Below are 14,885 nucleotides of genomic sequence, written 5' to 3'. Positions count from 1 at the left end.
CTCTTGGGGTATGTCTTCACTAGAGCTGGAAGGTGTAAAGTCCAGCTCAAGAAGGCATACCCAGAAGTGACTGTTTATCCTAAAAGTCCATTCTTTATCTCTTGGTCTCTGGAGAATTCAGTTTGAAGCAGTATATGCAACCTTTTCAGGAGGTGGTACCTCTTGGGAAGTGTTACAACCTGAGTGAATTCGCTTAATCACCTTCCGCTGACCTAAGGGTATGTCTACACTATGGAATAAGGTCGAATTTATAGAAGTCGTTTTTTTAGAAATCGGTTTTATATATTCAAGTGTGTGTGTCCCCACAGAAAATGCTCTAAGTGCATTAAGTGCATTCACTCGGCGGAGTGCTTCCACAGTACCGAGGCAAGCGTCAACTTCCGGAGCATTGCACTGTGGGTGGCTGTCCCGCAGTTCCCGCAGTCTCCGCTGCCCATTGGAATTCTGGGTTAAGATCCCAATGCCTGATAGGGCTAAAACATTGTCGCGGGTGGTTCTGGGTACATATCAGGCCCCCGTTCCCTCCCTCCCTCCGTGAAAGCAAGGGCAGACAATCATTTCGCGCCTTTTTTCCTGAGTTACCTGTGCAGACGCCATACCACGGCAAGCATGGAGCCCGCTCAGGTAACCATCACCCTATGTCTCCTGGGTGCTGGCAGAAGCAGTACTGCATTGCTACACAGTAGCAGCAACCCATTGCCTTCTGGCAGCAGACGGTGCAATATGACTGGTAGCCGTCATCGTCATGTCCGAGGTGCTCCTGGCCACGTCGGCCAGGAGCGCCTGGGCAGACATGGGTGCAGGGACTAAATTTGGAGTGACTTGACCAGGTCATTCTCTTTAGTCCTGCAGTCAGTCCTATTGAACCATCTTATGGTGAGCAGGCAGGCGATACGGATTGCTAGCAGTCCTATTGCATCATCTTCTGCCGGGCAGCCATGAGATGTGGATGGCATGCAGTCCTTCTGCACCGTCTGCTGCCAGCCAAAGATGTAAAAGATAGATGGAGCGGATCAAAACAAGAAATAGACCAGATTTGTTTTGTACTCATTTGCTTCTCCCCTCATCCCCCGTCTAGGGGACTCGTTCCTCTAGGTCACACTGCAGTCACTCACAGAGAAGGTGCAGCAAGGTAAATCTAGCCATGTATCAATCAGAGGCAAGACTAACCTCCTTGTTCAAATAAGAACAATAACTTAGGTGCACCATTTCTTATTGGAACCCTCCGTGAAGTCCTGCCTGAAATACTCCTTGATGTAAAGCCACCCCCTTTGTTGATTTTAGCTTCCTGAAGCCATCCCTGTAAGCCATGTCGTCAGTCGCCTCTCCCTCCGTCAGAACAACGGCAGACAATCGTTCCGCGCCTTTTTTCTGTGCGGACGCCATACCAAGGCACGCATGGAGGCCGCTCAGCTCACTTTGGCAATTAGGAGCACATTAAACACCACACACATTATCCAGAAGTATATGCAGCACCAGACCTGGCAGAGCGATACCGGGCGAGGAGGCGACGTCAGCGCGGTCACGTGAGTGATCAGGACATGGACACAGATTTCTCTGAAAGCATGGGCCCTGTCAATGCATGCATCATGGGGCAGGTTCATGCTGTGGAACGCCGATTCTGGGCTCGGTAAACAAGCACAGACTGGTGGGACCGCATAGTGTTGCAGGTCTGGGACGATTCCCAGTGGCTGCGAAACTTTCGCATGCGTAAAGGCACTTTCATGGAACTTTGACTTGCTTTCCCCTGCCCTGAAGTGCATGAATACCAAGATGAGAGCAGCCCTCACAGTTGAGAAGTGAGTGGCGATAGCCCTGTGGAAGCTTGCAACACCAGACAGCTACCGGTCAGTTGGGAATCAATTTGGAGTGGGCAAATCTACTGTTGGGGCTGCTGTGATGCAAGTAGCCAACACAATCAAAGATCTGCTGATATCAAGGGTAGTGACCCTGGGAAATGTGCAGGTCATAGTGGATGGCTTTGCTGCAATGGGATTCCCTAACTGTGGTGGGGCTATAGACGGAACCCAGATCCCTATCTTGGCACCGGAGCACCAAGCCGCCGAGTACATAAACCGCAAGGGGTACTTTTCAATAGTGCTGCAAGCCCTGGCGGATCACAAGGGACATTTCACCAACATCAACGTGGGATGGCCAGGAAAGGTACATGACGCTCGCATCTTCAGGAACTCTGGTCTGTTTCAAAAGCTGCAAGAAGGGACTTTATTCCCAGACCAGAAAATAACTGTTGGGGATGTTGAAATGCCTATATGTATCCTTGGGGACCCAGCCTACCCCTTAACGCCATGGCTCATGAAGCCGTACGCAGGCAGCCTGGACAGTAGTCAGGAGCTGTTCAACTACAGGCTGAGCAAGTGCAGAATGGTGGTAGAATGTGCATTTGGATGTTTAAAGGCGCGCTGGCGCAGTTTACTGACTCGCTTAGACCTCAGCGAAACCAATATTCCCACTGTTATTACTGCTTGCTGTGTGCTCCACAATATCTTTGAGCGTAAAGGGGAGACGTTTATGGCGGGCTGGGAGGTTGAGGCAAATCGCCTGGCTGCTGGTTACGCGCAGCCAGACACCAGGGCGGTTAGAAGAGCGCAGGAGGTCACGGTACACATCAGAGAAGCTTTGAAAACCAGTTTCATGACTGGCCAGGCTACGGTGTGAAAGTTCTCTTTGTTTCTCCTTGATGAAACCCCCTGCCCCTTGGTTCACTCTACTTCTCTGCAAGCTAACCACCCTCTCCTCCTCCCTTTAATCATTGCTTGCAGAGGCAATAAAGTCATTGTTGCTTCACGTTCATGCATTCTTTATTCATTCATCACACAAATAGGGGGATGACTACCAAGGTAGCCCAGGAGGGGTGGTGGAGGAGGGAAGGAAAATGCCACACAGCACTTCAAAAGTTTACAACTTTAAAATTTATTGAATGCCAGCCTTTTTTTTGGGGCAGTCCTCTTTGGTGGAGTGGCTGGTTGGCGGGTAGCCCTCCCCACCGCGTTCTTGGGCGTCTGGGTGTGGAGGCTATGGAACTTGGGGAGGAGGGCGGTTGGTTACACAGGGGCTGTAGTGGCAGTCTGTGCTCCAGCTGCCTTTGCTGCAGCTCAAGCATACACTGGAGCATACTGGTTTGGTCCTCCAGCAGCCTCAGCATTGAATCCTGCCTCCTCTCATCACGCTGCCGCCACATTTGAGCTTCAGCCCTGTCTTCAGCCCGCCACTTACTCTCTTCAGCCCGCCACTTACTCTCTTCAGCCCGCCACTTACTCTCTTCAGCCCGCCACCTCTCCTCCCGGTCATTTTGTGCTTTCCTGCACTCTGATATTGTCTGCCTCCATGCATTCGTCTGTGCTCTGTCAGTGTGGGAGGACAGCATGAGCTCAGAGAACATTTCATCACGAGTGCATTTTTTTCTTTCTAATCTTCACTAGCCTCTGGGAAGGAGAAGATCCTGTGATCATTGAAACACATGCAGCTGGTGGAGAAAAAAAAGGGACAGCGGTATTTAAAAAGACACATTTTATAAAACAGTGGCTACGCTCTTTCAGGGTAAACGTTGCTGTTAACATTACATACATAACATTACATACCTTGCTGTTAACATTACATACATAGCACATGTGCTTTCATTACAAGGTCGCATTTTGCCTCCCCCCACCGCGTGGCTACCCCCTCAACCTGCCCCCCTTCCTGGGGCTAAGAGCGGGGAACATTTCTGTTCAGCCGCAGGCAAACAGCTCAGCAGGAACGGGCTCCTCTGAATGTCCCCTGAAGAAAAGCACCCTATTTCAACCAGGAGACCATGAATATCATCTCACTCTCCTGAGGATAACACAGAGAGATAAAGAACGGATGTTGTTTGAACGCCAGCAAACATACACTGCAATGCTTTGTTGTACAATGATTCCCAAGTACGTGTTACTGGCCTGGAGTGGTAAAGTGTCCTACCATGAAGGACGCAATAAGGCTGCCCTCCCCAGAAACCTTTTGCAAAGGCTTTGGGAGTACATCCAGGAGAGCCGCGAATGCCAGGGCAAATTAATCCTTTCACATGCTTGCTTTTAAACCATGTATAGTATTTTAAAAGGTACACTCACTGGAGGTCCCTTCTCCGCCTGCCGGGTCCAGGAGGTAGCCTTGGGTGGGTTCGGAGGGTACTGGCTCCAGGTCCAGGGTGAGAAACAGTTCCTGGCTGTCGGGAAAACCGGTTTCTCCGCTTGCTTGCTGTGAGCTATCTACAACCTCATCATCTTCTTCTTCTTCGTCCCCAAAACCTGCTTCCATGTTGGCTCCATCTCCATTGAGGGAGTCAAATAACACGGCTGGGGTAGTGATGGCTGAACCCCCTAAAATGGCATGCAGCTCATCATAGAAGCGGCATGCTTGGGGCTCTGACCCAGAGCGGCCGTTCGCCCCTCTGGTTTTCTGGTAGGCTTGCCTCAGCTCCTTAAGTTTCACGCGGCACTGCTTCGGATCCCTGTTATGGCCTCTGTCCTTCATGCCCTGGGAGATTTTGGCAAAGGTTTTGGCATTTCAAAAACTGGAACGGAGTTCTGATAGCACGGATTCCTTTCCCCATACAGCGATCAGATCCTGTACCTCCCATTCAGCCCATGCTTGAGCTCTTTTGCGATTCTGGGACTCCATCATGGTCACCTCTGCTGATGAGCTCTGCATGGTCACCTGCAGCTTGCCACGCTGGCCAAACAAGAAATGAGATTCAAAAGTTCGTGGGCTTTTTCCTGTCTACCTGGCCAGTGCATCTGAGTTGAGTGCTGTCCAGAGCGGTCACAATGGAGCACTCTGGGATAGCTCCCGGAGGCCAATACCATCGAATTGTGTCCACAGTACCCCAAATTCGACCCAGCAAGGCCGATTTAAGCACTAATCCACTTGTCAGGGGTGGAGTACGGAAATCAATTTTAAGATCCCTTTAAGTCGAACTAAAGGGCTTCATCGTGTGGACGGATGCAGGTTTACATCGATTTAACACTGCTAAATTCGACCTAAAGTCCTAGTGTAGACCAGGGCTTAGTTCCTGGAGGAGCTGTGGTCCTCCTCCCCCAGGGAATTACATATAGTCCCTGGCCCACAATGGTACATACACTTAATACAGTAACATCTCCCAAAGATATTGCAGGAAATTGCCATTCATGTCACAGTTATGGAAAATACTATAAATGCAAATTGAAGAAGTGATCATGCAAACTGGGTGTGTTTTACATTAAGAACAAATGAATAGGGGTTTTCAAGGCTCCTGGTGAAAGGAATTGCTAATATTTAGAACCACCACAAATTGTTTTGACTGTTTAGCTTTGATGGGACAAAGTTACCATCTTTTGAAGGTAGTTTTTTCTGACATTGAGATTGTAACAGTTCTCTCTGATTGGAATAGTCTCACGCTATCTGTGCACCAGTGATAGGACTATTCAACACCTTCCTTGAATGCAGATTATTGATTTGAGGGCAATTAAATTGTGTCAGAGAGAATGCGTATATTAAAAATTAAATGCAGTATAATGGTCTCGTTAATTGCACATATGCTTAGTAAGTAGCAGGTATGTAATGTAATTGGTAGAAAGGTTAAGTATACTAGCTAACATTTAAATCTCAGCAGATTGTTTTAGAAAGATTTGTGAATTTTTAAGTGTTCCTGTTAGGTGCCATGACCACTTTGGAAGCTGAAATCCTCTTGTCATTACAGCATAAATACAGTCCTTTCCCCACTCTTTCCAATTTGTAACCTCAGCTCTGATCTAGAGGGCCACCTCTGTAGATGAGTAACTTACTCATCTCATACTCTGGCAGTACATGATCTTTTCTGAATCTGTCAGCAAGGCTGCCAGCTGTGGTGATGGTCTGTGAAAACCAATTCTACTAGGAAGCAGAATGAGTCCATCACCTTGTTTCACTGTGATCCCTGAACAATGTCTGGTAATTCTGTTCTGTATATGCTCTTATACCATGCTCAGCACTGTAGTATCCAAGCCCTTTTCACTAGTGCATTAAATAACGTGACTAACATCTATCGTGTTCTCTCCTCCTCTCCCTAGGTCGAAGAAGTCGCACAGTGGGGGGTGGGGAGGGTTACACAATATTATGTGGTGTTTAAAGAATGCAAGGTCAAACAAATGCACCTTGCACTTAGAGGGAAAGATAGAGCACTTAGAGGGGAAGGTCTTTCATTCCTGTGGGAGTTCATTCCACAGTCTTGGGCCAGCCCTTGAAAAAGCTCTGTTTTGTCTTTGTTATTATATATCTGGACCCAGAGTAAACCAGTATCAGTTACCTAAAGATTCTACATCCCATTGCAAAACATCCAAGCAACCTATTGCCTCTAAAGACACAATGTCATATTTCAGCTAATGACTTGTACATTTTAATTTTTTTGAATCCCCTTTTATTTGCTTGGGGGGATGGGGGTGGAGTATTTGAAATGAAAAAATGTAAGGGAGTTTTGTGTGTGTGATGACGTACAAATATTTTAGCTGTTTGTAAACTTAGAGTAAATTTGTCCATAAAAATGTATTCTTAGCTAAAATTGATACGGTTGGCCTAGAAATAAACCATTTGTTATAGAACTCCTATAAAGGTGAGTTTATAAAGATAATATAGATTTCTAACTATAATGGCACTAGCAAGCATTACTACTGTAGAATAAAGCACATTTATCATGGCATGTTCACTAACCTTTTTAAAAATGTATCAACAATATTAGTTTCTTTAAATCCTGGCTGTTAAAATCTGCTACGTGACTGATTTGGCATCAGACAGTATTCAGCAAAAGTTGTTTTCAGGTGGAAAAAATTCAACCTATTAAACAATGTTTAATCGTTCTATGAAATTAACTACTTTGCTCCCAAATATTAATATTGATACATATGTGGTTCCCTCCACATCCTCAACTAATCTTTCTTTTTTGTTTATGCTCTGGGGGAGCTGAGATTCTTCCTTTTCAAATGAGCTGAGAAATATGCCTTTAATCTTGGTAGACTGAGAGATTGGACTGTAAAATTGTGATGATGTTTGCAGAAAAACTATCCTAGATAATGTTTGGGTGTTACCAATTTGTGTTCTACTTTTCCTCTCCCTCCAAAGTAAGTACAGCTGGGCTTGTGGTCCAGGGACAGTCTGGTGTCAAAAGATGGGATATTAAAAAATTTGACCTGGGTAAAACCGCAAATGAATAATGCACCCTTTAGCAGCCCATGGCAATAAACCCTTTATCGCATACCGTATCTATGTATTGCATCCTGTTAACATCTTTGTGAAAACGTGTGGCTTTGCAACTGGAGCTGTTTTAGCAGTAGGAGAGTGAAGCCGGCACATACGAGTCTTATGTTACTGAATTTAAATAAATGCAAAATAAAGATAAGGCCACAAATCGTTAGGAAGATGCATTTGTATCCTCAGGAATTACAAATACATAGTATGAGTAAAGGCAATGGCAGGTTATGGATGCTCCGTGCCGGCTGCACCCTTGCTTTCTGCATTGCATAACTTCACTGGTGCCATTGTCTGGGGATCCGTGGGCCCAGATTGAGACTAGGGCAGGGTATCTCTTTCAGTAATTTGGGATCTTCCGCAGTTATTTTGTGTTGCTTTTTAGATACGTCGCTTCAGTCCAACTGAGCTATTTTTCCCCTCTGATTGCTGGTATTCAGACTGCTGCTTTAGAGAGAGAGACCCAGAATGTGGTCAAGCCGGAGACAGGAGATGTCATTTACAGCAGCGATGTCTCTTGTGAGTTGAGGCATTTGAGAGATGTTTCAGGTCACTGTTGTTGATCAGGCTCATTCATTCTCAGGAGCTGAAGCAATTGTCTGACTGTATTCCTGATTATCTTCTTTACTGGATTCTGGCCTAGTTGGGAGGAAAAACTGGCTTTATACCATGTTGTGAATATCTTCATCACATCATTTGAGTTTTAATTTAAAAAACAAACAAACAAAAAAACCAACGCTGCCATTTTGAAAAGCTCTGTGTTTCAGCTTTATGTCGTGGTAGTGTAGTAATGTCAGTTAGTAAATATGCATGCAAGCCGTGTATCAGGTCTTGGTCTGAACGTGAAGATGGTTACTTCCCATGCCTTATGGCACAGCAGATGTGCCCAGACAAGATATACAGCTGGCTGTGAAATTAATTTGGTTTTCTGAATGTATCTTGTTCAGTTCTGTGATGCTCTGTAAAGCATCACACCTCAATGAGGGGTGGAAGGAAGGATGTAAAGGGTGGGAGAACACAGTATTTCATCAGTGTATGAAAGCATTAACTGATGTAATGAAAGGAGCATAAACTCGGGAAGGCAAGCATAAAAGTGTAATTAGGCGGGCCAAAAAAATTGAAGAATAACTGGTAAAGACAAACAATCTAACAGCAAAAAAATGTTAAGTACATTGGAAGCAGGAAGCCTGCTAAACAGTCATTGCGGCCACTGGATAATCACGGTGCTAAAGAAATACTCAAGGAAGACAAGGCCATTGTGGAGAAGCTAAATGAATTCTTTGCATCAGTCTTCACTGCAGAGCACGTGAGGGAGATTCCCACACCTGAGCCATTCTTTTTAGTTGACAAATTTTAGGAATGCCCCAGATTTTAGGGGTCAATAGAGGAGATTTAGGAACAAATTGATAAACTAAACAGTGTTAAGTCACCTTCACCAGGTGGTGGTCACCCAAGAGTTGTGAAGGAACTCAAATATAAAATTGCAGAACTACTAACTGTGGTGTGTAGCCTATCACTTAAATCACCGTCAGTACTAGATGACTGGAGGATAATTAATGTGACACCAACGTGTAAAAAAGGCTGCAGAGATGATCCAGGTAATGACTGTAAGCCTCACTTCAGTAACAGGCAAATTGGTTGAAACTATAGTAAAGAATAGAATGATCAGACACCTAGATGAACATATGTTGGGGAAGAGTCAACATGGTTTTTGTAAAGGGAAATCATGCCTCACCGTGCACAGCTCCTTAAATATCATCTGTATGTATATCTCACAATGATTGATAGGATCAGTATGCCAGAAGCTTTTTTGAGAGCTGCCACATGACATCGCTTATGAATAAATACCATGGAAGTGGTGTGCTAGGTGTAGTGATTTGGTAAGGCCTGTTAAGAGTTGCTTTTACAAAACAGCGAACTCTTTGCCAGCTGGCACCAATGGGTCTCGGTGTCACAGAGAGCAGTTGCTGCTATTGCCCATGTCAGTTACGAGTGAATGATCTTGTTTTGCTCCTGTCTTGTGCTACCAAGGCCATTAAAACATTACACTGGCTAAGAATGGTGTTGATTTAAAAACAAAATTCAGAATAGATTTTAAACCCTGTGCTCGCCTGGGTACCTTCCTTACCGCGGTACTTATGTAGTTTCACCTCCTTTGCAGTGGCAATGCAAACCATGTTGGAAACCATTGTTGTTTTGAACAGTGTTTAAACAGAGTTCCATTAATTTGCTTTGAGATCCAATGCACACAGGGCCCAAAAGAGATGGGGGCAGAGGAAGTAGTGGAGAGAGAGAAGGATCCAGGCAGAAGAATACATGTTTGCTTAAATGGGCATTAATGGGGGGGGTGTTACGAATTCCCAGAACAGATCAACTAAGGGTTAGCGTCTTGAATATTTTGTTCAGTAGTGTTACCAATATTAATTATTCTGGTACCATACTTACGAAAGCAATTTCATTACAGTGACAGCTAATGAGCTGTGGAAAGGGGTTTTGGCAGAGACTGGTGCTGGAGCAAGGAAGGGAAGAGGAAAGCGAACCAAGAAAAAGTTCAAGAGGGATCTCAATAGAGGCCAGATCATTGGTGAAGGTAAATGCATCAATAACCATAGGACTGGTAAATGCGTTGCTCTTACCATTCATAGTGTGTTTGGTTTGTAATTAGGATTGCCAACTTTCTAATTGCACAAAACCGAATCCCCTTTCCCCGCCCATTCTCCCAGGCCACACCCCTGCTCATTCCATCCCCCCTCCATCCATTGCTCGTTCTCCCCCACCCTCACTCACTTTCACCAGGCTGAGGCAGGGGTTTGGGATGCGGGAGGGGGTGAGGACTCTGAGATGGGTCTGGGGTGAGAGGTTTGGGGTACAGGAGGGGGCGTGGGCTCCGGGAGGGAGTCTGAGTGCAGGAGGGGGCTCAGGGCTGGGGCAGGGTGTTGGGGTGCAGGAGGGGGTTCAGTGTGCGAGCTCCAGCCCACCGGCACTTACCTCAGGCAACTCCTGGAAGTGGCCGGCATGTCTGGCTCCTAAGCGGAGGGGGGGCAGGGGGTTCTGCGCACTGCCTGCCCCCACAGGCACCACGCCCGCAGCACCCATTGTCCATGGTTCCCAGCCAATGGGAGCTGCGGAGCCAGCTCTTGCGGTAGGGGCAGCGTGCAGAGCCCCTGTGGCTGCCCCTGTGCCTAGGAGCCAGACATGCTGGCCACTTCCAGGAGCTGTGCGGAGCCAGGGCAGAGCATTCCAGTCAAAAACCAGATGCCTGACAACCCTATTTGTAATACTTGTTGTAAACAGTGCAGTTAGCACATTGGCATTAATTTCTGTGGAGTCATGACAACACTGAATGAATGCTCTCTCTCTCTCTCTTCTTTTTTCATAGGTGATTTTGATAATGATACTCCATTTCACATAGTTCCAGCTTTTAATACAAATTCTGTCATGTGGAAAGCAGTTGAAATATAAATGAACATTAAAACTTCCGTTTTATTAGATTCATCTTGTGCACTGTTGAGTTTTAATCTTTAATTTTTCATTAAATGTGAGGGAAATCTTTTCACGTTTTGCTTTTCTTAAGGACGTTCTGGTTTCCTTTGGCCTGGTCTCAATACTCCTGTGCTGAAAAGTGGGGCACTCCAGACAATTGGTCAGCGAGACAAAGAGGAGCAGGAGAAGGTGCAGTCTGAAATTATCCGGCAGAGGGATGAGTGGGAGAAGAGAAGAAAAACAAAGGTGAAGCGAGAGAGAGGCTGGACTGGAAGTTCCTGGGGAGGCATCAGTCTGGGACCCCCTGAGCCAGGTCCTAATGGAGGTAAGAAGAGGGAATGTAATTACCTTCTTAGAGAGAGGCATGGGAAGAAGAATCCATACTTTCCCAGCATTTTACATTTCTTTATAATTATTCTCCTCTATACTAGGAACTATAAGAATTTCTATACACAAACCCAGGCAGTTAAACTAAAGATTCATAATCTTAACTGGACTGACAGTTGTTACATTAATGCTCAGAGCTAATTGACTGCTTCTCAGTTAAGCTTTTGTGAGTCTTAAAATGTGAAAACACTTTTTGTGTGTCTTACATCAGCAGCCCTGAGTACAAGATGTAGCCATATGTTCCCATTAGCTTAGTAACAGAAATAAATATTTCATGTTAGCATAAACAAGGAAAGAATGGCTAATAAAATGTCATATTAGAAATACAAATTATAGGAGATAAGTATAAGGCTATCACCTCGCATATTTAAACCTCTTACGCAAACTCAAGGCCCCATACAGTTAGTGGCAAGGTGAGGCTAAATTCTGTTTCATGTCCTAGATCAGTGGTGGGCAACCTGCAGGCCGCATGTGGCCCATCAGAGTAAGCTGATTGTGGGCCGCGAAACATTTTGCAGACATTAACCATCTGCAGGTATGGCCCCCCGCAGCAGCCAGAGGCCACGGTTTGCTGTTCCCAGCCAATGGGAGCTGCGGGATTCAGCGGGCCACAGGAGCGTGCTGGCCACTGCTTCCCGCAGCTCCGATTGGCCGGGAACAGCGAACCGCGGCCACTGGGAGCTGCGGGGGTCCATGCCTGCAAATGGTCAACGTCCGCAAAATGTCTCGCAGCTCACCAGTGGATTACTCTGATGGGTCGCATGCGGGCCGCAGCTTGCCCACCACTGTCCTAGCTTCTCTGCAACAGTCTTTTGTGGTAACTAGAAATTCTACGACAGCTTCTTTTAGAACAAAAAAGTTTTTAACAAATTAAATATGAAAACAAGTAACTCAGCCGAGTAATGTCTGTGAAACAGTTAACGTTGACGTTTATATTGTCATGTTTAGGTTTTTCTGGTAATATTCCATTGAGATTTACCAGACAGTTCACATTTCTCTGCAGGATTGTTTCAAGCTGTCTGCAGGCTCAGATGTAATTGCACCAATTAAACTTGATTGATGTTTTCAAAGTTTTCTTCATACCCATAAGAGCCAGTAGCATAATTTCTTTTCCTAAACTAAAGTCTAGCTTCTGGAGCATATTTCTGCAGCAAGGGATAGATTCTGTGGCAAATGTAATGGCTGCAGAATACATGGAGCCCTTCCCAAATTATGCATATTGAGGTTTTCTAATCTTCTCTCAGGTCACTTCTTTCAGCCCCCCCAATCAGTTTGTGGGTTTTTATTTTGTATAAACTCCCTCCAGTTTGCCAGTATTTTTCAGTAGTATGCTTCATGGAATGCCATATAATGTTCCAAGGGTGTATTTGCATGAAAGCCATGGAAACGAACCATTACTTCCCTGTTCTGTGAGGTTATGTCTCAGTCTGTTCAGACTTTATCTACAGGTTGCCCACCACTGCCTTAGAGGTCATGGTGGAGCTTCCGTTACTCAGAGACTTTAAGTCAAGATTAGACGTCTTTCTAAAATACACATTCTAGCTCAATCAGAAGGCTTGATGGAGGGCTCCTTGGGTGACCTTCTCTGATCTGGGATGTTCGGATCATCCTAGATTATCAGAATGGTCGCTTCTAGCCTAATCCCAACTTCACAGCTAATCGCTGGGGCAGCATCTGTTTTGGCCATGTATACGTTCTCATACTGCCATGTAAGGTGGTGAAATGACTCAACTGGAAAAATAATTCAGTCAGCAAGGCCTTTTCTTGAGGGAAGGTTAGGAGGGTGGGTTATTTATACCTTTTATGTAGAAGACAGGGACGGAGGGCCATGTGTTCGCCGTCACTGCCAAGTGCTGATCAGACAGGTTCTGCAGCCAGGTATGTGCAGTGTGGCACTGTGCAGGCAATGCATTAAGGACAAGAATTGCTGCTGGTAAGCAGCAACGTTCTTCTTCCCTGTGTGTCTTGCTCCCTGCTGTCTGATGCAGCCGTCTGTCGAAGCTTTGCTCCGCAAATGCTTGTTTAAGAGCGGTATGTTTTTCAGGTTGTTGGTATATGAAAGTTCTCTCACCTGCCATATGAGAGGCCTGGTTTTGATTCCTGAGTCAATGCAGGAATTAGTCTACTGATTCCTTTTCCTTTAGAATGTAAGCTCTTCATGGCAGGAACTGTGCCTCTTTCATGGCTAGGAAGCATACAGCTTGTTGTGGGCATGACCAGAAACAAATTATTATTAATGTTTACGGTAGTCAGATAAGGGAGTTAATTAGGGTTCAGTAAATTCTGAAACAGAAACCTTGGCAAAGGTGTGTCAGTCCTGTTGGTCCATCACCAAGAGAATTTTAGATTTTATAAAGTGAATCTTGGCATTTGCCAAAGGCTGTGCCAGAAAGGCTTGCTCATTGTTCCTTTCTGCAAAGTGGGTGTTAGAGCACAGGCCAGTCAAAAGGATCTGTCTGCATTTCTGCTTTGTTTGTATCCTTTCTGCCCTAACTTTCATGTGCCAAATGAGCACTATCAGGGGATAGTGGTACAGAATACTCAAAATTCTGCCATGCTCGTGTATTTGCTTTTTCTCCCTTCTGAGACATTTCTGAAATGGAATTCCGTTCAAAAATAACGTGCAGAGGGGAAGCTTACATTTATTACTATAATGTATATGGAGAAAAGGAGGGGTATGCACTTTGGTGCCCCAAGTGTAGCATACACCTGACCAGTGTTTTCTTATCGCCATTCTGAAAAGACTAAATCATGAATGTTATGTGAAATGTTTAGTTTTGTAAAGATTGCTTCCTGACTCCTACAGGGCAAAAAAATGATACTGTAGCTGCATTTGACTGATTACAAAGAAATTTTTCAGGCCACTCTTTAAATTGAATGCCCTTTAAAGTATTGCACTAACATATTATGGTTGATTTGAAGTGGCAAGATTTTTTTCCTTTTAGTTGTATAGAAATCTTTATCAAATACGTCTCATGGTTGTTTGCTTGAATCATCATAGATTGTCTAATATTATATCATTCAAAATATTCTAAAATAATACTAGATAATAGTGTAGACATGGTGGAAGTGAGCCATTTATAGAATTGTTACATCCTCTAGCAATATGACAGTCTCCAATCAATGCATATATGTTCAGTTCACTTAGGGTAGTCATCTGAGTAATGGTTATGCAAGTAGGCAGCTCATGCATGCAAATGATGAAATACACGAATGGATCATCACTGGAACATACTGTGCACAACTGTTCATTCCCCCCAGCACTTCTTCAGCAGTGAAGAGCTAGGAAGAATAGAGTACGTAACTTTGGTCCTGGAATAAATAGAGTTATGACCTCTCAAGAATTGAGTAATGGTGCCCCAAGAGTTTCAGATTTAATTGAGAGAGGAAGGCTGGCCTTGTCATCAAGGCACTGTACTGAGTTTCAGGATACCTGGGTTCTGGCTCCAGCTCTGTCCCAGACTGAGTGCCTTTGGGCAAGTCACTTAACCGCTCTGTGCCTCACTTCTTTTTCCAGGGATTGCAAATGTTGGTGCCATGGCAGGTGTGTATGCACCCCGGGCACAGACATCAGAGATTTATTTTCCTCAGCAGTATCTGTTGAGGTGGCTCAAGCACCCTCCGTTGCCATACACCGCTGCAGTCTTCTATCAGAGCGGAGCCGCCCACCTCAGTTCCTCCTTAATGCCAGTGAGGGTTGTCAGAGTGAATTCAGGCTTGAGTGATTCACGTACTTCCCTCACTCTGCTTTCTACATAGCTGTACGTTAGTAGCTTGTTGGG

The 14,885-nt window shown here is 45.2% G+C and overlaps 1 protein-coding gene across 2 annotated transcripts in view; it reads left to right on the top strand.

The window, feature by feature from the left end:
• The window catches only part of MRPS5 (mitochondrial ribosomal protein S5), a 95,825-nt gene that overhangs the window by 31,102 nt on the left and 49,838 nt on the right, over positions 1 to 14,885 (top strand). For both annotated transcript variants that reach the window (XM_073339980.2, XM_073339982.2), the window contains exons 3-4: positions 9,698 to 9,823; positions 10,808 to 11,041. In XM_073339980.2, coding sequence (XP_073196081.1) covers positions 9,698 to 9,823; positions 10,808 to 11,041 — 360 coding nt within the window. The remainder of the gene's footprint in view (positions 1 to 9,697; positions 9,824 to 10,807; positions 11,042 to 14,885) is intronic.

Source organism: Lepidochelys kempii, chromosome 3, assembly GCF_965140285.1.
Source record: "Lepidochelys kempii isolate rLepKem1 chromosome 3, rLepKem1.hap1, whole genome shotgun sequence".
Classification (NCBI taxonomy): domain Eukaryota; kingdom Metazoa; phylum Chordata; order Testudines; family Cheloniidae; genus Lepidochelys; species Lepidochelys kempii.
Note: the sequence above shows the minus strand (reverse complement) of the source record. Positions and strands in the feature narration are given on the sequence as shown.